Source organism: Montipora foliosa, chromosome 11, assembly GCF_036669935.1.
Source record: "Montipora foliosa isolate CH-2021 chromosome 11, ASM3666993v2, whole genome shotgun sequence".
NCBI lineage: Eukaryota > Metazoa > Cnidaria > Anthozoa > Scleractinia > Acroporidae > Montipora > Montipora foliosa.
The window spans coordinates 48,915,904-48,940,586 of record NC_090879.1 but is presented as its reverse complement, the minus strand read 5'-3'; the positions used below and the strand labels follow the sequence as shown (position 1 = coordinate 48,940,586).

At 38.5% G+C, this 24,683-nt stretch overlaps 2 protein-coding genes across 2 annotated transcripts; both read right to left on the bottom strand.

Annotated features, from left to right (window-relative positions):
• Positions 1-3,323: 3,323 nt before the first annotated feature.
• Positions 3,324-24,667, bottom strand: LOC137975112 (COP9 signalosome complex subunit 5-like). Its single transcript, XM_068822175.1, has 10 exons — positions 24,436-24,667; positions 24,256-24,307; positions 22,984-23,166; positions 21,981-22,109; positions 20,898-20,963; positions 20,538-20,623; positions 18,946-19,057; positions 18,605-18,670; positions 17,876-17,958; positions 3,324-3,671 (listed from the first exon to the last, which is right to left on the bottom strand). Exons 1-10 carry the CDS (start codon positions 24,576-24,578, stop codon positions 3,578-3,580), a joined length of 1,014 nt encoding a protein of 337 aa, XP_068678276.1. The 5' UTR covers positions 24,579-24,667; the 3' UTR covers positions 3,324-3,577.
• LOC137976161 (E3 ubiquitin-protein ligase TRIM71-like) lies at positions 7,473-13,658 on the bottom strand. The gene has a single exon (XM_068823454.1). The coding sequence runs from the start codon at positions 12,883-12,885 to the stop codon at positions 10,657-10,659; it is 2,229 nt and encodes a 742-aa protein (XP_068679555.1). The 5' UTR covers positions 12,886-13,658; the 3' UTR covers positions 7,473-10,656.
• Positions 24,668-24,683: the final 16 nt, after the last annotated feature.

Genomic DNA, 24,683 nt, shown 5'->3' with positions numbered 1-24,683 from the left:
TGCCATGCATGTGGTAAGCTGGGTTGGAAACAGCAAAACTGTAGCTGTTCATGGCTGCTAAAATACCGGGTGAAATGGTTGTGAGAGAAGGCGCGAAAAGGTACGCCTGATACAATTTCTTAACGAGTCGTCTGCCGCCCACCTGTTAAGAGTGATGTTATCTTGTGTCATGCTATAAATAAAAGCCAACCAGATTTCACCGGAGATTACCTGCACGTTGCGATTCAAGGAAACACGACGAAAACAAAATAGAACTCTAGCTGGAACGTCTGTGAAGTCAGACTTTATCCATACAATCAAAGCTACTAGTATTTCTGCAAATCCCGCTATTGGTGCGGTTTTTTTCCGTTTAAAACATCAAGGAACAATGAATTTCGAGATGCAATCACAAAAAAAGCTCGGATACTCGAATATTTAAGATGCCAATAAAAAGATGCTAATATCTCCGAGGAAAATGAACTTTTAGAAATGATAGTTTTTCAGCAACAGCTACTTAACTATTATTTTGTAAGTGTCACTTAACCATTGTTCAGCGCTTCCGTAAAGAATGCCTTCGTGAAGTTCGGCTGGTTCCCCGAATCGGATTGTGGCAACTCTAAGTTTTATTCTGCTCTTTTTGGTTTCACGATTTGTTTTATATCCCAAAGTTATAGAAGCTTGTAGGTGCCCTCCGAGTTGTTGAAAATCCGACAACAAAGTTGTGAAAATCCGACATCCGAGTTGTAAAAATCTGACAACAAAGTTGTGAACTCCGACACCCGACATTCGACATCCGACATTCGACATCGGACATCCCACATCCAACATCCGACATCCCACATCCGGTACCGGTAGGGGTATGGGTTCTTAGTTTTCCCTTCACATGTTGAAAATGCGGATTACAGTATTTTGTTTCTGTTTGTTCATCAGTATTCAACATTGCGAATTATGTGTATTACCAGAGTATGTTCCAACGTTTAGAAGCAACCAGACAATTTTTTTAAAAAAATTAAAAGAATTAAGAAACTAAACTACTGAGCAGCGCTCTGCGAAACGTATCTGTAAAACTTGTTTATTCTCCGACGCGTTTCGTCTAGTAGAGTTTTTTTTTACAATAACACATTAAACGCGCCTGCATTTAAGCCATATCTGATGGCAAAAATGACGGCTGCCAACATTAAGGTTTGACCGGATTTTCGAAAGGGAACAGGCGCAGCTGTGAAATATTAGCAGAAACCCATAAGGGTTGAAACGTGTAACGGCCCCTCGTGTGCTTGGAAACAAGTTTTTGAATATTCAACTTGCTAAGTACCATATTTGGAACAACAAGAGCGAGGGGTTTCCAAATATGGTACTTAGCACTGAAACATTCAACCAATCAGTTCGCACTGAATATTCGGAAGCTGTGAACGCGCGTTACACGTTTCAACCCTTATGGGTTTCTGATATTAGGGCGAGGCGTGAGAAACATGTTTGGGGCCACGGTTTTCGATAAAACGCTTACATGGTTTATTTATAGGGGCTGATTACATGGTGAATATGTACAAATACAAGGGGTTACGTTTATGCAAACGTTGGCCGTGTAGCACTTAAATTTCAACAGAATTAAAAATGAGAGGGTGATGTGAAGTGCTATTATTTTTCCAAGTAAACAATGTGAGCGTTAGCCCTACTAATGGCAATGGACCCACTCAAGGACAGAAAAACCAATTCCCACCCTGGTCAGAGTCTTTCTCTGTCCTTGTGTGGGCCCATTTCCATTAGTAGGACTAACGCTCACATGGTTTACATGGGTAGAAAATAGCACTTCACACGGCCAACGTTTGCATAAACGTAACTCCTTGTACTTGTCCATATGCAGTGCCGTCAATTTGACATGTTCAATTCCCACGACATGCTCCCGTCTAACGTTATAGATCAGTTGGTAGAGCAGCGGTGATCTAACCCGAAGGTCGTAGGTTCAATTCCCACCCTGGTCAGAGTTTTTCTTTGTCCTTAAGTGGACCCCTTGCCATAAGTAGGGCTAACGCTCACATGGTCTACATGGGTAGAAAATAACACTTCACATCACCCTCTCATAGTTAATCCCGTAATCGAATAAGCACGCTTTGATTTTGTTTGGGAAGTTGGCGAAGAGTGAGCTTCTGACATCTTTTCACCTTAATGCCTCTTGAGTCATAAACTGCCCCACGGACTCTTCCTAAAGTTCTTTAAACTGTTTCGATTTATTTTTCACATTTCTCCACTTCACGTTTGCATTTGTAACACATGATAGACGATAGACCAGAAATGTTATGAACTGGTTGCCGAAGCATATTTCTGAAGTCGATCATCACTCATTAGCAAGCTTCTGTTCTTTGGACTGAACGCAAAATAAATCGGGTGACCCGAAAACACTGAACCCGGGTCCACAGACTACCCCTACGGACCCACTCTTCGGACCACCTCAAAACAACAGAATTAAAAATAAATAAAGAAAAATAAATAACAACTGAAAATTTTTTATACCAGTTGTCTGGATAGACCACTCCTGCCGGCGAAATCTCAGCCGTTACGCTCCGCAAATCAGACTAAGGCCCAGGTGTTGCCTTTTCCTTCGCTGTTGACAGGAGTAAGTTCCTTCGGCCATTTTGTTCGGAAAAGGGAGATCGTGAAGCCTGGGGCGAGTTCATAAACCCGCGGGAAAATGATCCGAACAAAATGCCGGAGGAAAGAAAAGAAAATACAAATAGAACTTACTTATTATCAATCTTTTTCGAAGCATTCCGGTCTACAGCGAAGGAAGGGGCAATGTGTGATTAATAGACTTTGCGCCCGAACCTGAGCCCGACACGAGTGGTCTATGTAGACAACTTTAGTTTTTATTTATTTTCATTTCTACGTTGCTTCAAGGTGGTCCGTATAGGGGGTCCGTAGGGGGTAGTCCGTGGACCAGTCCGTGAGGCAGTCCGTGGACCCAGTCCGTAGAGGGGTCCATGGACCGGGGGATCAGTGTTTTCGGGTCATTCAAATAAATCGAGATTTCCTCGTCCCAGAACTGCAGGGCTACGTCTACAAACCTGAAAAGATCACCGGGTTTTACAGGAGTTTCCGAACGTTATTTTTCCATAACGGGCGCGATCCACTTGGGAAAAAAATTCGGAATTTTCGCAGAATCAAATGGAACAGTAATTTTTGGATCGTTCATTTCGAAAATTTTGGGCAACCTCTCGAATTTGACCATTTTTTCCGAAATGTCGGTTTTGTTCCATTTAACGCCTGGAAATTTCGGAAATTCGAACCGCCCATTATTTTACGTTGACCCGACCATGAGTGTAATGTGACCCGTAAACATTGCACAAACATTTACTTCAAAGCTGAATCTTTATTTAAAAGTACGATAGTTAAATCTCTAATATGCAAGGCCGTATATTTACAAACCGCTATCAACACAAAGTCCTTTCATTTTTGGAAAGAGGTAAATATTTGCGACAAAGAGATGAAAACGATACTCTGTTTCATTTCTGTGTTCTGAACCTCTCGAGAACATTTTACTCGTTCCTCCGTCCGTTACAAAAACAGCAATACTAATTTGAATAAACAGAGGATTCCCTCAATGTTACGTCGACTCCTTTCCACCGACTTGGTTGAAAAGTTTGTTCTTGATTACTTGGGACATGAGCCCGTGAATCGCCTCAATGGATGTCTTAGAGCTGAGATAAAATTAAAACAAAACAAATTAACAAAGCAGTTGTCGAGGAAATGACCGTTCTCCAGCCAAAAATATTACGACGCAATTGCAGACAATCAAATGAACTATTCTGAACTGAAGGCAAAGGCCTGCGCAAAAGAGAGTAAGAGAAGGAGCTTGGGAGGACTGTGGTTCTGCTTGTGTCTGGTTGAGATATTGACGCAGGCAGCATTTGCTAGCAAATCACTTTTCTACAACTACTTCGGTCAAATTCAATTGGGAACGCTTCGTCAGAAATATTACGTCAAACGACAGAAGAAGAGCTAGTAAAGTCGGTCACATCTTACGCTATTCTTTGTTGGCAGTTGACAACATCGTTTGGTTGTACAATACTTAGCAAAAGGAAGTTTCTCCATGCCTCGACAAGCCACGGAAGGCTCTGAACTGCCTCATTTAGATCCAAGTATTTCGCGCAAAAGTTCGTCCCCAGGTAGTCAAATGGAGAAATGGTAAAAACGCTTTCTACAGTGCGTGATTTCCAAGCAAATGAACTCATGCGCTGACTGAAGAATGAACGAGCATTAATTACCTCTCAACTATATGAAGAATTTCGAGTTCGTTCTACAGTCATGCAACAAGAATCTAGTGCTTTATTAATCGGAAAATTGTGAACTAGTAACTAAATCATGACCTAATACACTGAGAATTCATTCTTAGCGTGCCGCTCTTGATGATGCAACTCATCTTGAAACAACAGAACAGAGTTTAAACGGATTTAATCTTTTCCTAACTAAAAATATCAAGCAGTCTGTGGTGTTTTCTAAAATGTTGCAAAAAAATTTCCCAAGCTACTTTGTGCAGCGCCTCTTGGGGAAGGGAGGTGCGAGGCGGGGGGGGAATAAGTGTGACCCTCCACGGGAAAACGTACACTAACGATTGGCCGTTAAACGGCTTAAAACTAACGGACGGTTAACGGATATTCAACGGTTTTGAAGATTGGTTTAACGTTTTTTACTAACGCTCTAACGGTTTGTGCTAACGCTCTAACGGTTTGTGCTAACGCTCTAACGGTTTGTGCCAACGCTCTAACGTTCTTTCCATCAGTTCTAACGTTCTGCCTTAGCGCTATAACACTAAGTCTTAGTTCCTAGGCCAATCAAGCGCATCAGCACGTCTATATTAAGGTCACTAATGTTCTACTGGAATTCATCATTTTAACCCCATCCGGGCTGGGTTTACCATTGAAACAAACAACGTGGAAGAAAATACTTCCCATTTCATTGTGTGCGTTCAGATAAGCAACACACGCCTTGTCAAAAACCACACGCAACTAAATAAATTTCCTCAAATTTCCCACCAGTGTTTGGGATCAAATCCTTCACTGAAGAAACATTTCTTTCAATAATAAAGCAAAAAAATGGGTAACAAGCTCTCTTTCAAATAATTCTTGACTAACAAGAATTAGTCAAATTTCAATTTGTTTTTTTTACTCAAGACTGTGCAAAGTTCATTAAAAATAAGTAAAATTATAAATAGCCAAAAAATTGTAAACACAGATTCACTGAAGGTGTTCGATTCCTTCTCTGATATCCAGCCCGAAAAAGTTACCAGAGAATCTGCAGTTTGGTTTCAGTGTTCGGGATAAAACCCTTCACTGAAGAACCATTTCTCTCAATAATGAAGCAAAAAAATGGGCAACAAGCTTTCTTTCAACAATTCTTGACTGACAAGAATTAGTCAAATTTCAAATTGTTTTTTACCTGAAGACTGTGCAGAGTTGTGTACAAATAAATAAATTTATAAATAGCCAGAAATTGTAACACAGATCCAAAAAATAAACAGAAAAATATTCCACTGAAAGATCGTTAAAAAGATCGACAAAAGGATGCAACACTTGGCGATAAATAATCTTTCAAGTGAAAAGATTGAAAAGAAAATTTGCGGGAAATCTCTGCCCTTAAAGAGAGAGTAGAAGAAACATTGTCAAATTCACTTCATTTTACACTCGAATGACTAAACGAATCTCTTTTTGACGTTAAAAACTATGGCTACATATTATTCATTTGCCAGAGAGAACATGGCTACAAATTCCTGTCACCTTTATGAAGAAACTACTGGCGTATTAAGCTCAAATTTCAACCCACGTATACAAATTAATCAACCCTTTCACTGCCATAAATACCATTGACACTTGCAGATTTTAGTTTGTCTAACGCCAGACGATTTCAATCGTTCATGGCGAAGCCCTCGGCAGTGGAAGGGTTAACAAAACCTACAACCTCGGACAAAACCTGTCGAGACGAAGCGACATTTTTGGTACTCCAACAATTTATCCATATGTTCCTCTTAAAAGCCACCCATTTCCCTCCCCCTAAACTCCAATGTTGATTTATCTCGGTAGCAAATATACTGTACAACAAATGACAATACTCATAAACATTTACTGAGGGGGCAGGGGAGTGGGAAGGAAGTAGGGGTGTGTAAAAATGAAGGTGAATTTGTGTCACGTCTCAACAGTTTTGTCCGAGATTGTAGGTTCCCCATTAACTCTTTCACTGCCATAAATGCCACTGACACTTACAGATTTCACTCTGCCTAACGCCAGACGACTTTACTCGTCATTGGGGAAGCCCTTGGAAGTGGAAGGGTTAAACTCGAATATTACACAACACGATGAATCCACGGCTGCAAAATCTTACAAAAACCTTTTCGAGCGAAAAATTTATTGACAGACAATTTGCTATTAGAGGCAATAAAACCCTTCCTATTTCAATCGCGTGCGTGCAAACAAGAAACACAATCCGTATCAAAAGCTACATGTAATTAAATAAATTTCTCACAATTCAGGATCAAACCCTTTTCTAAACAACCTTTTCCTTGAATAATGAAGCACAAAATACACAACAAGCTTTCTTTCAAGTATTTCTTCATTGTCTGAAGACAGGCAGCGTTGAGTACAAAATAAATGTAAACAGCCAGACAACTTAGATGCAACTTCAGTAAACACAAATGCATTCAAGGTGTTTGATTCCTTTCAATGAGTTTGTTAAACCCATACAGAATTTGCCGGAGGTGCAGGGACGCGCAGTGGTGAGAGCACTCGCCTTGATTTGCGTTAATTGTCAATTTCGGTTTACAGTGTCCCCAATTAGTTCTCCTGTGCTAGAACGACTAGACATAAATAAAGTTACTTCCTTTTCCATTTGGTTTCAGTGCTGTACATAACAGCAGTTGGTAAAATATTAGAAACAAAGCTCACGTTGATATCCGACGGCGAAAGATACAATTGTTGTCGAAGACCATAATTTACTCGTCGCTTGTAAGATTCTAGATATCTATTTTTCACCGCCTCTCTTCTTTATCCAATTGACGTTCCGTTCTTGAAATCCATAAGGTTATGTTTTGCTTAAAGATCCACGAAAACGCCATTCGCGTTACAATGACTTCGACGCCATTGCAGGTTAATTAAATAAGTGTCCACGGGATAAAATCTACGCATGTCTACTACCCCCCTGAAACCTGCCAAAAATACGCGCAGAAGACTACGCACAAAAACAATACTTAGCAGGGGAGTAACAGATTTCCATTTTCCGACACGGAAAAAAAAAATGGAAAAATTTCACTCGTTTTTCGACAGTAATTCGATCTTCCCAAAGCAAGTGACTTTTCCGCTGATCGCATCGTAAGTAAGCTGCGCACTGTGCGACCTCGTGATGCATTGCAAAAGCAGTTGAACAATAAAATTTAAACTAGGAACTTTGATAGTTACCAAATAAAATCTGGTGCGAAGTGAATACAATACTTTGAACATTCGATCATGCATGCAAGTAGTTTGATTAAAATTCGCTAGGTGTGGTAATTCTCTATTCACTTCTTCAAACACGTAAAAAGGGATGCAATTTTTCGCAAATAAAGTTGAGGAAAATACTTAATTAGCAATTAAGCATGTTACAAGAGCAGCAATAAGAAAGTAATTGCAAGAAAAAAGTATTTTAGGAAATCAAATTGTAGAGTTTTAAACGTTGAATTTTGATCCTAATTACGCGCCATAATCTACGGCTACCATCCGTGAACAACACAGCAAACAATGAAATGTAATTTTCGCTGCTGTGCAAACAGCGTCAAGTTTAGGAATACAAGGGCTTCCCTTATTCTCTATGTTATGATACAACAATGTGCTCTGCTTTTTCCCTTCAGTTTTGAGAATGTTATCCGTAGTCGTTTCACTTTTGACCCCATTTAAGGTGACCCAGAAGCCACAAACGAATGTTTACTTCACAAGCACAATATAGAGATATGTCAATTCCTATTATTAAGTTGATCTTCCTCAGGCGTATCGAAGTTATTACACTAAATCAAAAGAGTTTTGGGAAAAGTCAATTCAAATTATTTCCTTAAAAGAATGGGCCATTTCCGAGTTGCTGTTTGTCTCGGTTTCGAAGTGAGTCTTGGTGCTCGACTATTGTAAGGGAAATGAGTTTGATTTGCATAAGAATACGCAACTCATTTCCACTTGTATACAAAAATTTGGTTTTATCAACGGAGTTGATAATGTAAATTGGCCACCGTACAGAGATTCTAAAAGCTGACATTTCGAGCGTTAGCCCTTCGTCAGAGCTCTGACGTTGATAAAACCAAATTTTTGTATACTACTTCCCCACCGACGCAGCACCACAAGTTCTTTAGAAACTACCCCCTTCATTCATTTCCACTTGAATGGTTGTGGACCAGGACTCGCTTTGAAAACGAGGCACGCAGCAACTCGGAAATGGGCTATTCGTTGTCATTATACGAATGGCACGGCAACATGAGAACAAACAAACACTTAATGTCACTTTGCTAATTGCAATGCATCATTCTTCTCGGACAATTCATACCACACAGATTACAGTATTGCTTGCTATTATTGTACTAAATCGGGAGAGTTATACTCTCTTCTCACTAAGCAAAAATCGCTTAAAGTCCAACCATTCGATTCACCTATTTTTTCCAAGGCACTTGGCCTTGCTCGGAAATCATATTTTTCTCTTGGGACCACAATCAAATCATGACGAGATGCCCTACGGGGTCCACGGATTCGGTAAAAATGGACGTTTAACTAAAAAAGCTCTCTTTCTTTGGAAATTTTAACACATTTCTTGTGTTTTTGCTGAGAAAACGAAAATTACTACACGAGTCTATCTTGCTGACAGGGCCTGAGTCATCAGAAAAATGTTTTTAAATTTGCATTTGCACTGTTTCGATTATCGTTCCTTAAAAGTGGGAAATTGGTACCCTGATAAATGCCAAAGTAGAGGACAGCCATATTGCATCATATGCAAATAAGTTAAATTAGCTTTAAAATGGAAGTAAAAGATAATAATTCTCTCAAAATTTTGAGATCTGCAAAAATAACCTGAAAGAAGCTTGGAAATTAATTGGCATACTGCTCAAGCGAAACTCAAAGGGTCAGATTCCCATATCAAAGATTGTGCGTAACAACAGGGTCTACACTAATAGGGTTGAAATTGCAGATGAGTGAAATATACTTTTTGATGACGTCGGTTGAAATCTGGCCAAAGAAATTAACTAATGCGAATGGAACCCTACACAATTGATAAAATCAACTCCTACTGATAGTTTTGTTATGTCTTCTGTTACAGAAACCCAGGTCTGCTCGCTATTTAAATGCTCAAATGACCGTAAATCATCCCTAGATATTCCTAATAAGATGATTAAGGGTGAGTTCGATTGACCCTCTTCTAGAATAAGAATACGTGGAGTGATGATTTAAAACGGTATGTGTGGTGTTTTGAAGCAACAAGAACAATAAAGATATGTTTAAAATAGCATTTTAGCAGGTGTTTGACAATTTTAATGCGACTCTCCATAAAAACAAAGGATTTCTAACTTCTATTCCATGTATTCCTATTCCAGAATACGGTCAATCGAACGCACCCTAAGATTGCTGCTAAGCCATTGTCAGTACCCGTAACTTAATGTTTATATTTATAATCGCTCTATTGAAACTGGTATTGTGCCTGATATATCGAAAGTTTCAAAGCTTATTCCTGTACATAATAGTAGTATAGTTTATTCACCGTACTCTCGCAGCAAAGCCTGAATTACAGTTAGGGGTCGAACAGTAACATAATATTATATACATCACATACATTTAAACATAGCACATGGTGATAAAACTCCTGAACCTTTCGGTACGCACTTTCACTTTTACATCTCGAGCTGACCCAGATCTTAATGTGTAGCCATGGCTAACTTGAGTGACCAGAGGGATAATTAACAATTCTTCCATGAGCGCGCGTTGGATATGAGATGGTAAATAGCCAACGAGGCGCGTAGCGCCGAGTTGGCTATAACCACTCTCTATCTCGTATCTCTAAGCTTCGAAAGTGATCCAAACTTTCCACAAAAACGTTTTTCTTTTGCTTTATACCGAAAGAAATTTCGCTTTCTGGCGTAAACGTTTTTAGTTTAGCAACGCTAAGCGCAATCATTTACCATATAAGGTCAAACTAAGGTATATGAGCTGATAACCGAAATTGAGTGAACCAATCAGAGCACGAGAATTGCATTATCCGAGGTTGAGAATTTAATAACATCTCTTATGGGTGGGGTCTCCTTAGCCTTACTAAAAAACTTAGCTGACATAAAAGTGGAGATTCTATACACCTGGGCAATTATTGCACTTTCGTTCAGCTAATTTAATTTCATCCACGTTTACGCCGCTATTACTTATTTACTTAGTTATGGCGGTGTCCAACTGGACAGCTTTGCACCTTTGGATACTGTACACCTATTAACTGTCTACAATATTGCCTAATATCATTCTTCTCCTCTCTATTTTTATTTATACCGGTAATATAAAATTGTGTGTAAATGCTTTAGATAGTGTGAATAAATAATTGAATTGAATTCAGTGAACTGATAATTACTTCGGTTGCTATTTTTATAAAAAAAAGGGGTCATTGTCGAGATAGTACTAGATATGGCAGAGTGTTCCTTCCTTCCTACTGAAACAGGTGGATGGCATGGTGGTATAAGTCAGAAACAACTATTCGACCGTCGCTAAGGAAAGCAGCATTCATTGGTTTGTGAAATCTTCCTTCACTTCCAAACTTTGACACAAACGTTCCGTCTACCTCGAAGAACTGAACTCTATCATTCTTGGAATCACAGACAACAAGATGGCCTGACTTGTCGAAAGATAACCCACGTGGTTGGTTAAATTGGCCATCCCCTTCTCCCTCGCCGCCGAATTTGAAAAGAAAGTTTCCGTCCATGTCAAACGCTTTGACCGAATGGTCACCAGTATCGGAAACGAAGACTTTGCCAAGCTTTTCAATTGCGTCATAAGGTTTGACAAGCAGACGGCCTTCCCGGCCAAATTTGCGTAGAATCTCGCCACCAGGAGAAAAGATCTTAATTTCTTGGTTACCTGCGTCGGCAACGATAACATTTCCGTTTGAATCAATCGATACGCCCCGAGGATTCCAAAGTTGACCATCCAGACGGCCTTTGCAGCCAATTTGGCCAAGATATTTTCCATATCTATCAAACTTATTGATCCTGTGGTTGCTACAGTCTGCGACGAAAACGTTCTCATCGGAGTCCAAAGCTATTCCATTTGGAAAATCGAATTCTCCTCCTCCAATGGTTCGTAGGTAGGTTCCCTCACTAGAAAACACCTGAACTCTATTATTTTGAGCATCGCACACTGCAATTTCATTTCGTCCGTTTACTGCAAGACCCCAAGGTTTGTTCATTTCTCCAACGGAGGAACCAAAATATCCGATAGATAACAAGTGTCTGAATTCTCTTGGTTTGATTTCAATTTCAAAGGGACTGCCATGAATATGTTCTCCATTCACTTTCACGGATGCCTGATATGCTCCGGTCTTCTTTGCACAGTAGGTGACTTTGTAAATGCCATCTTTCACATTTGTGATTCGAGGTTTAGAAACACCGTCCAGGTTTTGACAATCAACTGTCTTGAACTCCATTGTTATGAGATCAGACTCTTCGTGAACTACTTCCCCCTTTGAATTCCTCGTCGTAACTGAAACCTCCGCCTCAAGCCCAACAGTCGCTTCACTGGTGCCAATTCCTTCTGCAGTGGATTCCCGCGCATCCGTACGGCTGAGAAAGCTGTGGACAGAACCAATACCGCTGGACTCCAATACTTGCATCAATGTCTGATTCTCTTTGACAACAACATGCCAAAAGGTGTTAAGAACACATTCGGGTTGTTCTGGTTTTACTCTGACTTCTTCAACAAGAAGAGCTTTATCCAACTGGACAATCTCAACATTTGTGCTCCTCTTAAGCAACGATTCGTTTTTTTCGATGGCCTTCTCAGTCAGTCTTAAGTTGATTTCCACCTCACGCTTCTTATTTTCCAGACGATTCAGTGCTTCTTCCGCTTGCTTATCCAATATACGAAATGTTTCCTGTTTCTTCGCTTCAATGACTTCTTTCAAATTGTCCACAAAGTTCTGCACGCTTTGTTTGGCATTTAAGACTTCCTGTTGAATTGTGATGCAGTTTTGACTAATTTCGTTCATTTTACGTGTCTTCTCTACAGTAGACTGTTTTTGAGTTATTATCACTGATTCAATTTGCATTTTGCTTTCCTTGACCGCTTCTTCCAAAAGTATCTTCTCGTGTCCTTCCCCATGGGTCAATTCAGCACAAGCGTTGCAAATTGCAACGTTGCAGTCTCTGCACAAGTACCTCAGCTCTTCTCTTTCGTGGCTCTTCTTCGGGCAAAACTCGGGTCTTTTCAGCACAGCCTCGGCGTCTCGATCTTCAAAGTTTTGAATCGGCAGCACTCGGTGTTTGTTATTAGCTGGATTTAAGTCATGGCCATTCTTGCAGTCCTCGCACCAGAACTCACGACAATTGAAACAATAAAAACTCTTCGAGTTTTTCTTGTCGCAATTTCCACACTTGACACTGATTTTACTGCACTCTTCAATAGGCAAAGAATCAATTAGGCTGTTAAGGTTAAAATCCGAGGGAAGCTCGTTTAAGTTTCCACTAACTGGAACTTTGAATTCTCTTCTGCACTCTGGACACGGTACAATGTCTTTCCTCTCTCTTGTTCGCACGATATTGTTCAGACATTGTAAACAAAAACTGTGCATACACGGAAGCTTCTTTGGAAGAGTACAAATGCTCATGCACACGGGGCAGACTACGTGTTCTCGAAGCTTGTCTAGTAGGGTTTTGATGTCCATCGTTCAAGGAAGAAACCCAACAGCGGGTCTAATAGCGCCGTCGCAACCTCTTAAGTACCCACTGTTACGACTATTAGGTAAACGAAGCAGAAAGATGTCAAATGTGACAAAATCTAACCTTGGTTGACTTCAAGAGCACGGAGATGGGTTGGCAAACTTCGTACAAAATTAGTTCTTTCCAATAGTGCAAAGACCAACTTTCAACTCGAACAGTTGATGACGTACTGTGCCGTGTAAAAGTGTTCCCCCGATCACCAGAAACTTCATTACTCGTATTTTCAAATTTTGACTGCGCAACTTATATAAAAAAATATGTAACACAGGTCCCGGATGTGAGCTCGGGTCCGCCCTTTTCCACGCCTCTGTATGCATGATCGTCCGTTGTAGCGCAAAAGGAAGTTATCAAGGGCTACCATCCGAGAACACCAGACCAAACAATGAAATGTATTTTTCGCTTCTTGGGGAAACAGCGTGAAGATTAGGAATACAAGCGCTTCTTTTACTCTCTATGTTCTTTGCTTAACCCCAATATTTCACCTAAATATTGCCAAACAAGGAAATTTTTATGCCACAAGGAATTACTTAAAAGAGTAAAAGATGATTTATATCTTCGTGTATATACATTGTTTTATTGCTTTAGTTTTTACTGTTCATTGTTACCATTTATCGATATCTTAGTGTATATAAATATTGTTTTATTGCTTTTAGTTCTAACTATTTATTGTTAACGTAGTTTTAAAACACCATATTGTATTACTAGGTCTTCACAAGCGAAGAGCCACCCTGCGGATGTATTGTGAATAAACTGTTATTATTATTACTAGTTATAGCTGTCGCTAAAGTGCCAACGAGCCAAGCTTGCGTGATCTGGCGGCTGCAAACATCACGCGGCGTACTCGTGCGGCACTCTCATTGGTTATCGCTACGGTCAATATTTGATCGCTTTGGTCTACATTACAGCTTTTGGTCTACATTACAATTAAATTTGAAGCGCTTCTGAGATTTCGTCCGCCTAAAAATCTTCTCGCGGCTCTATAAGCTGCCGCCTCGCCAGGCCTTCTGTCTTCAGAAGGCCTGACTCGTTGGCAATTATTATTATTATTATTACTTGACGATAAAAATCTGCGATAAAATATTATAAAACAACATGGCACGACGTTTCGACGTTTCCAGAACGTCATTATCAAGTAAAAAAGAAGTAATGAAATAGAGTATATATATAAAGTGAAGATATGAATAAATTAAAAGGCATTAAAAGTTAAGCAAAGAGTTTGGCCCTAATGGAGTCGCTCTGGGTATTTAAATTGGGTTTTATTGTTCTTATGTATAACATTTCATTTCATTTCACTTTTAATGCCTTTTAATTTATTCATATCTTCACTATATATATATACTCTATTTCATTACTTCATTTTTACTTGATAATGACGTTCTGGAAACGTCGAAACGTCGTGCCATGTTGTTTTATAATATTTTATCGCAGATTTTTATCGTCAAATGTTTTACCAAATCTTTACTTATTCGAATTATTATTATTATTATTATTATTATTATTGTTATTATTATTATTATTATTATTATTATTATTATTATTATTTCGAATATTTAGTTATAAAAACGAGGGATAAAAAAGAAGAACGACGTTTCGACCGTTCTACGGTCATTTTCAAGTTCAAGTTAAATGGATAAAAAATTCCACATAAAAAAACAATTTCTGAAACAATGGAATGAAAGATAAACCTAATTATTTACATACGAACAATAAGAATAACAGAATGCGAAAACGAAGTGATTCCATCCGCGCAAAGCAGTTTGCTTAACAATTCTGATAGTTTTCATTCTCTTCAACTCTTATTTGCACTGCATTTTCACATTGTTACTTTTATTATTCGTATGTAAACATTTAGCTTTTGCCTGTCATTCCATTGTTTCAGAAATTGTATATGTGCCGAAATTGTTATCCGTGAACTTGAACTTGAAAATGGCCTCAGAACGGTCGAAATGTCCTTCTTCTTCTTTTTTATAGCTCGTTTTTATAACTAAGTGTTTTACTAAGAATTTGTTTCACTTTTGACCCCATTTCAGCTGACCAAAAAAGCCACAAAAGAATGTTCATTTCACAAGCACAATATAGTGATACGTCAATAGACTACTTTCGACTATTAAAATTCAGCTTAATAGTGAGGTTTAGAGGACAGAAACAAAAGAAATGAATAAACATGTTAATTCAGTTTCCTGTGTGGTTCAAGGCCCGGGCACGTAATATGGAAAAAGCACTACTGGCATTTAAATTAAAAAGATGTAAACACCACGTACAAAGTACATACCAAACTGAAAACACTATTGCTTGCTATTGCACTAAAAAATAATTCAAATGATTCCTTAAAAGAATTCGTTGTCCTATGCGGATGCCACGGCAACATCGAGAATAAACAGACACGCTAAATTTGCTGTTTTGAGGTCAAAACTGGGTCAAAATCTAAATAAGTGCGCTAGCTACACATACATCATTCCTGACAACTCCACTGACAAGTTATGAAATATATTTTTGGCACAAAAAGATAGTCGTATTAATTTTTCGCGACTTTCTGAAGACACCGTCCCTAAACTTGAAAAAAACACTGGCCAGTTTTTTTCAATTTTCAATCCATTTCCATCCTCTCCATCCTTGGCTGCAAACAACAAAGAATAGCTACACTGCACTTCAATGGTTATTGGTAACAAAACTACAGCATTATTTTTCGGTCTTCATTGATCCAAAGACATCATTTAGTGTTTTGAAGTGTGACTAAAATAGCGTGACACACCCCCTTTCCTAATTGCAAAACATCATTGTTCTCGACCAGTTTATACCACACCGATCACTATATTGCTTGCTGTTGCATTAAATCAAGAGGTTTGGGAAAGCACTACTGGCAAACATGTCAAAAGATGTAAACACCACGTACAATTTACATACCAAACTGAAACCACTTTTGCTTGCTATTTCACCAAATCAAAAAAGTGTGGAGAAAATTCATCTCCCGGTGGTATTAAAAAAACAATTTATTTCCCTAAAATGAAGATATCGTTGACGTCACCTACTGTCATTAATATGCCAACCAGAGCCTCATTGGCTGTCGAAACAAAGGGTCTTTTGTTTTTGTAGTTGGTACATTTGAAAAACAATTTAAGCAATGTTTGTAAACAGATATCTTCCCTATAAGACTGCGTTTTCCTATACGGATGCCACGGCAACATCGACAACAAACAGACACCTACATGTAATGTCACTTAAGTTATTGAAAAACATCATTCTTTTCGACCAGTTATTGAAAAATATCATTCTTTTCGACATGCGACGGCAAGCTAACTTTAGAGAGCTTTGTTATCTGCTTTAAGCACAAATAGGTAATTTCAAAGAAAGTTCCCTGGGAAAAGAATCAATTGCATAAATTTCTTCCTGTGTGGGACAAGTCATTGTAGCGAGGATTGTCCTCTCTTACACACTACTTATTGTCGTACTTGGTTTTTGTTTCTGAGCCGAATTTATTGTAAGCCTTATAACTGCACTTAATTTCAGTATTTTTTCCAATTTAAGTCTTTTGTTTTGTACCATGAGTTTCTCGTTTTGTATCTATGTACCTTTATAAATTAATTAGGATAGTACGCGAACTCTCACTGGTCAATAGCTGTGTTTAGATGAGAGTACGGAAAAAAAGGTTGTAACGTCACACGAGTCAGACGCGCGTTTTGATTGGCTGGTAGGAAATATGAGCGTGTATGTGTTTCAATCTAGAAGAAAAAAACCCCAGTATTTTCCTTCATTTGTCGAATTATCTTTGAGAAATATTTTATAAAAGCAATAGATGACATTTTTCCGTGTTTCCATAGCCTCATCTAAAGACTCGGGGGAGTTGGGAGACAGCTATGCAAACCCGAGACGCAATCGAATTCTCCCAATTCCCCGTCGTGTTCAGATGAGAATATGGAAACACGGAAACCGTCCTCTATCGAGGTCCTTGTTAGAAACAAAGGTACACACCACACAAGTTTCTATTGCTCTTGCGCGAGTTTACCATTTTCAACTCGGTTTGGAACCCAAAGAATGTTGAAAGATGGAGTAATACTGTAATACTGTCCTAAGTCGTTCTTTTCCTCTCAAGCATATCGAGGTTTCAGATGTATGTACATGTATCGACACACGAGCAGTCGCAGGAATGGTAAGAACGGGGATATTGCACGAATACTGAATTTCTCGACAATTAACTGCATTGTGCAGCAAAATAATGGTGATTGCAAAAGGATCATTTCGGAAGACGCACTTGTGACTTACGGATGTCAGTTCTTCTCACTACCATCTCTAATCGTTAGTGAATATTTCAGGAAGATGACCTTACAGTGTAACTCCTGTCACCGATATGCAAGGGACTCGAGCAATACTACAGTAGTAGTACTGCTTTGTCATTAGTGGGAAGACATGTTATCTAGAAATCTTCAATCTGGAGCTTAAAAAATATTACTAAAAATCTTGAATTTCATGTCATGGCAAGTTTCCGGTTTTGGAGTAAAAAATTGTGAAAAATCATTCCTTAATCCCTACACTTGTGTAAAAAATATTAGCTCGAATTTCGCAAAACAGATGTCAAGTTAACTCTGGCAAGAATAGCCATCCTGACACTGATCCATAATACTTTATGACCCTCATTTTTCCGAAATTAGGTCAGGTGTAACAACTTGAAAATAATAATTAAGATATACTTTCAGGAGTTGTTAAACTGTGGCCCACCTTGTTGTTACACCTTGGCCCAACTCTTTCAAATTATTGTAATCAGTTTTAATTTATTGTTCCCATGCTGCAACAACAGAAGCTGGTCTGGGAGAAACACACTTAAACATTGTTTGTTGTTACCCCATTGATTGTAGGAGATAAGTTCTAAGAAAACAAAAGAGAGTTCCATAACCCTTTCAAAAACAAACAATAGTAGAATAAAAATAATAAATATTGCACCTGTCCCTCGTGGTCTTTGCGAGTTTTCCTTCCTCTTTCTTGTCTTGGTCAACGCCCATCATAAAGCTGCCCATACGCCCAACCTGATGCAAAGACAAGCCCATGACAATAAAATAACGATCCCTTTGTGGAAGTATCAAGATTGTAAATGCAATTACATGTAAGTGAAAATATTGGCTTTTGATGAGAGGGGAAAACTGAGTACCCTGAGGAAAACCTCTTAAGCCCAACGGTAGAGACCTGGACACAGCAGTGTAAGACATGGTTTTCCGGGCTCATTTCCATTGTAATACATGCACCATGAAAAGGTTTCGTTTGCTTCATGATGAATTGTTTGATGGAGGTTTAATGTAATTTTTGCCTATACTGTAAATGATCAACACTCCAACTGTAAATCAACGATTACCGGTATTATTATAATTGGGGACTGGCACACTGACTTCAGTAGCACAGGCAGGTCAGAGTATTGCCACCCAATCCCCTGTCACAGGATAGTAACGGTAGAAAAAATGAAATGCCCTTTATCTCAAACCGAGTTTAGCACATGCACATCAACAAAAAGTTACTACTAAAGATGTGTTGCTAGTACAATAAGCACTAACACATGTGGCAGAGCAAGGCCTCAAACCACCAAGTTCGGCAAACTGACCAGTCATACACTGTACTACTGAGACAGTGTCACCACTCATGTTATGAAGAAAGGAGACAACAACTTATTTGAATTCTCACTTGTGACTCAGCTTGCTCAAGTTTCTCTGAGAGATCTGCGATTTGGTGGTTGGTGTAGTCTGCATTCTAAAACAAAAGAAAATGAAGCGGCATAACACAACGGATTTACATTTGGATGGTAAGGTAAACCGTAGACCATTCAAAAAGTCACTTTAGGCTCCTTTGCTCTTTTCAAAGCCAAGTCTTCCTTAAGAAAATCAATTTTTGCATGAAACAGAGAAATACAATGGTGCTTGGAATGACTTGAAAGCAAGGGTGAAGTCAACTTGGAAATGCCTTAAATTTTTAGCAAGTGGACATTTTTTTAAAGTTACAAAACAGCACAAGGATCAGTAACTCACTGTGAGTAGACTTGATGACGAGAGTGTGTTCACCCAGTATTTATTCCATAACATCTCAAGAAGTTTTCTGTCTAATGATGACTTGAAGTATGAAACTTCCAAAGAATAATACCTAGAAAATAATGATGGGATGATCTCTCAGGAAGCCACTTCAAAGGCAACCTACAGTGCAGAAAATCGTAAACTCAGGGAATCTTCAGTATAAAGACTTCAGTTTATGTTTTATGGATATCTTGAGTCTTTGTTTAGTTTACTCAGAAACATGCATGTAACTCACACATTTTGACGAGGGTGAACTGGAGCACACTAGAAAGCAGGGAGGTACAGTCATGTTCATGCACCAAGAAAGAAATACATGTACATGTAAGATCATGGAGAAATCCAGTTGATAACCAAAACAGTACACCTTATGAAACTTCCCAAACCTTCCAGGAAAAATTGGTGAAATTCCACATGGTGAAAGCATCTCTTTTTATGGTCATGTACATGTAGCCTAAATAATCAGCCAAGCTGGTTCTGAGGGACATCCTTGATGAACTCTCAAAACAAATCCACTTATAAATTAAATTTCAATTTAATGTTTGTCACCAATTGTGATAAACCTAGACAAAGGACAGCACAATGGAGCAAAGCTTTGACCAACAATGTGCCCTACAATAATAGGCCATAATTTATTTGTGTTGTCAGTATTGGACTGGAACTAGCTTGGAATGGAGGCTAATTTGGGGAAATCATTATTTTCAAATGCAAATACTTTTTAATATATTTCCCCACATTTATAGCCTCCATTGCAAGTCGTACATGTAGTTCCAGTCAAATACTGAGAATACAAATATGGCCTATTAAAATACATCACAGATGTTGCCTTTGACAAAAAAGTGGAGAGCTTCAGTGCAGAAAAACCCACATTGTCATGTTGAGATTGACAGAAACTCCAGATACATGTACACGTACATGCTGAGGTGGGAGGGAAGCTGTTACAATGCAGCTGCAATTCCAGCCCAACTCCTTCATTTGAAGTGTACAGCGAGGAGTATTCCCAGATACACTGTAGCAACCCAGAAAGGTCTTAGGAAGCATTAAATAGTGGTGATTAGTCACGGAAATATGTTTTTTTTTTAATCATGTTGGAATTTACAGTATGGAGTTATTAATTTATTTTCAGTTCCAAATGCACCATAAGTTGCTTTAAAAGCGCATCTGAGTTTACATCACCCGTAATGGGCGTTTTGATCAAATCATAGTTATTACATGCACATGACTTGTACATAGTGTGCTAACCTGTTAATGTGATCTACATTGTACAAATTTAATGTAAACTAGAGATGGATCATTTGTCTTGGACAAACGTGGCAAAGACCAGTACTTTGTCTGATAATTATTTTGCCTGTGTATACATGTAAATACTGGCAAAAAGATGGATTATCCACCTAGAAAAACAATGTACAGTAGTTCATTTGTCAAGAAGAAATACATATAAAAAATTATCTTATTACAGTGTAGACGTTTTGGTGTGTAGTATCACTGAGTATTAATTACGAGTTGTTAATGTGTGGTATTTATAATAATATTGAAACTCAGAGGGCACTTACTGTTTGCAGTGTACTCCAAAGTCTTCAATCTTGTTTAGAGGAATAGTTTGGTATTCTGATGGACCCTCATCTGGTGGCTTGTAGCCCTGATCAAAATCGAAAAACACAGGCTGTGAGGGTCTCCACTACATTTGTAGAGTGCATGTTTGGGCAAAAATGTAATACGACTAGATGGCAATGTGACAAAGAACAAAAAGTCAAAGTGGATGGAGACCTAATTGGAGGGATAAGACAAGTCTTAAAATTACTGTGCAGGCAGACACAGAGAACTCTAGGATGGTTTGTCTGTCAAAATACCAAGAGGAGAGTAAACTATTAATTTTTTCAATAACAGAGCAATACTAATAATTATTATATTACCTTTGGGTAGGTTCTGAATGCTCCTAAATTAACTTTTCCTGCTGAAATGGTTCTTGTTGGATCGATCTACATGTAAGGTTGATAATGATGATTTTGAAAACTACAAAAATTAATAATTAAGCAGTGAATGGATTTACACATACAGCTGTATGAAACTTATTTTAATAATAGTATGAGCATTCTGGGATGTGGCTATGAAGATATTATGCCAGCTAACTTTGTGTTTTGCAGGCTTTCATTGATGGCAGGGCATTCATTGTCCAGGAGTGCCTACAGCTGTACATACATGTATAAATTCTACAGTACGTACATGTAAAAATCGGTTTTTTGTAAGCATGAACTTAAGAACTGATAAACAGAATCAACACCACAAGTTTGCTCTTTCTTCACCTGCACATCAAACTTGTCCAATTTCCTAACATTAACTCATGGAGGTTCAATTTCAATACCACTTTCTTTTCGTTCACAGTTCATCCCGAGCAAGCTTAAGGATGATGCAGTGGCCCAGGTTTGATTCCCAGATTTGGTGTCAAATGTGGGTTAAGTTTGTTGGTTCTCTGCTCTGTTCCCAGAGGTTTTTCTCTAGGTACATGTTCTCCGATTTTACCCTCTCCTAAAACCAACCATTGATATATGAGTTGATTTGATTTGATCTGATTTCTGTACAGTGTCTCCAGCTAGTGCCCCAACACTAAATTAAATACAGTTGACACTTAAATAAAGTTCCTTAGTATATACTAAAACAGTGGATAGCATTGAACGCTGATTGGCTATTCAAACTCCCGATATTCTTTGCTACAAGATTCACCTCCAAACAAATCGAGCGGAATTTGCTTCCGAAAATGTTGTAATTGTTGCAAGAATAAATGAGTTAAAATCATCTTTTTGTGCTATATTATCTCACTGTTTTAGTATTACACTAAAACAACTACAGTGCATGTACTCACGTCACTGTTGGTGGCTAGTGGTGAATATTTACCTCCCGGTTTCGCTGCTCGATAAATATCCACCACTGGCCACTGCCGCTTTAGTGAATACTTGTTAATTATTATTGCATTTTCCCATCTTTATCTTTACACTGACCACAATCGCCACAAAAGGTTCTTGAAATTGCTGGTTAACCATCTGAGTTCCCACATCAATTCCTGACAACCAACAGCCATACCCAGGGTGACTATGATACCATCCAATTGCATTCTCCAAACGACCAACCTACAAAACACAAAGTCACCAATTCATGTGGTAGTCAATTTTTTAAAAAAATGTGGTTTTCAATTTGTTGTTCAGCTTATCATAAACACATTTTGAGTGCTGCATTTGTAAAGTAAAATATTGGTTTACAATTTTCTTCATAAGCATAAGCTGCATGTACATGTAACAATAATAATCATTATATAATAATGGAATGCTCTTCCAGTAAATCATTTACTGGATAAGATGGTCACCGGTGGTATACCGCAGTCTGAAATTTGCTCTCACTGCCGGCTAATCAGCCTTGATTTTCACTAAAACCCTAGTAAAAGACAAAAGTGACTGCCGGTTACATTAATTAGCCCAGGCATCTACTTCAAAAGTTATTGAAACCACTGTAGAAGAGCATTGTCCCCAATATAACAGACTTCCTGCTGTTGCTTCCACAAACAATCTTCAGTTTGTAAAGATCGTGTCAGAGATGCACCTCTACATAAAACTACAATGTACCGTTAGCATTAGCTAAAACCAACTTAAAAGTCAATCTATTGGTAGTACAATGCAAATATTGGTATACTAAGGAGAACAAAATCTAAAATGTAAAAAATATGTCAAAAATCTATTCAGTGTGCACACCAAGTCCCAGTCAAGCTGCCAACTACACAAGGTGAGTGAATAGGGAGCTTACGCAACAGGACGGCTGGAAGACTGAAGATGGCAGAATGACAAAAAAACGTCGCGCGAGACTGTGCATTCCCAATCTTACGCAACATTTTTTCGTCATTCTGGCGTCCTGAGTCTTCCAGCTGTCCTGCTGCGTAAGCTCCCTAATAATGATGATGACAACCACAAGGTACTCATTATGCACATACATGTATGTGTACACGTCTATTACCAGTTTAGCAGATTCAGTGTATGCTGCCATGTACTCATATGCCGCAGCCTGAGCATTCACTCTTGTCTCAGTTCCTTCCACAGGTAAAGCAAATGCATCCATGACAATCATAGTGTCACCATCAACTTTGCCCAGCATCAGACCCATTACTTCCAAGGTGCCCCCTGACCTTGCATGCATTACCTGCAGGAATTCACTTCAATTCAATTTATTTAACTTTGCATACTGGTATCAATACTCAAGAAGATCAATGAACTAATCCCTGTTAAGCTACATTGTAAGGAATAAATCCCTTTTTTTAAACAGACTTTGAAACACAACAGTTTCTGATAAAAGGCTTCAAAGCTAAAAAAGACAACTGTTTGATGCCATTCTATATAACTTCACTAGCCAGTCAATATACAGTGTAGTACATCGATCCTCCATTCTTGTGAGACTGGATGATTGGTCGATCGAGTCGAGAATCCAGACTCAAAAACAACTTACTTTTGCATGCCCAGGTAACTGTATGTGAACTCTGATAATACTAAAAGAGATTAACCTTTTTACCCATGAACATTGACAAGTACTGGTAAAATATACTAACACATGTACAATGCTTTATAAAACATGTTTATCCTCAAGGTTTTCCACTATGTTAACAGCACTTGAAGACCTAAAATGATCTGTCTCTAATAAAGCATGTTTCATCTACTACATAAAGCTGGGCAATTGAAATCCAAACGTTGATTTGATCTACGTATACATTAATTATATAACCCTTTGACTCCTGGAGGTGAGACTTAATAGGGGATTTTACTTGTCAATGGGGGAGGTTCAGGAGTTTATTTGTTTACTTAGCTTAGCCTTATTTGAATACAATACTTATAAACATAGGGTTATTGGGCAGGAAGACCACTACAGGCAAGCCAATTACGTGTACTGTGGATCCCTCAATGGGATCTACGAGTCAATGTGTTAAGTTCATGTTTTTGATTTCACTCACAGTTTCCCGAGTTAGCTGAGAATTTGCGCGCTGCTAAATGCATGTAAGCTTGAACCTTTGATAAAAATTAATGATGATGATGATGATGATGATGCTTATTATTGGGTGGTTTGTATTAATAATTAATAACCTTATCTCTGTCATACTGTATGATAAAAACAATCACCCTATCCAAAAGACAATCACTCGTCACACATACTGGGTGATACCAGTTACTGGTATTTGTGCCTTAATATAAACGTTGCATAATTATTACTCGTTCAAATGAACCTCATAAAAAAACCTACCATTTTCAACAGGGCCAAGGCGGAGATTTTGATAAACTTGAAGTAATGGGGGCTGAAAAATGAGAAAGCGCATTTAACGAAAACTGTCAAATAGCTAAGGGCTGAATAGTAACCATAAATTTATGACAATGCATTTACAACCCCGAGGAATGAGAAAATAAATTTATTCTGAAAACTCACTCTTTCTGCCAGGGTTTGGCATGGAGAATTTCCTGCTGTTGCTGTCTGTCATATTTGAAGATTTCATCTACACTACCAACTGTTTCCATACTATTTGACATCTCCCATGTTTTAAAGGCCATAGAGGTATCTCCACCTGACATTTTTGTTGCGAAAAACAGGGCAGAATAACCGTACAACCAATGTACACTTGATAGTGCAGAGAAATCCCAAGATGGCCGCTGTTACCCATAACGCATTTCACGGAA

What these genes read in the sequence shown, in the direction of transcription:
- LOC137975112 (XM_068822175.1), bottom strand. Translation starts at nt 24,578, where the DNA reads ATGTCAGGTGGAGATACCTCTATGGCCTTTAAAACATGGGAGATGTCA. An exon ending in ACACTGAATCTGCTAAACTG is followed by an intron (nt 22,110 to 22,983) that starts GTAATAGACGTG and finishes TGTGTTTTGTAG; the next exon opens with GTTGGTCGTTTGGAGAATGC. An exon ending in AACCTTTTGTGGCGATTGTG is followed by an intron (nt 20,964 to 21,980) that starts GTCAGTGTAAAG and finishes CCTTACATGTAG; the next exon opens with ATCGATCCAACAAGAACCAT.
- LOC137976161 (XM_068823454.1), bottom strand. Translation starts at nt 12,885, where the DNA reads ATGGACATCAAAACCCTACTAGACAAGCTTCGAGAACACGTAGTCTGC.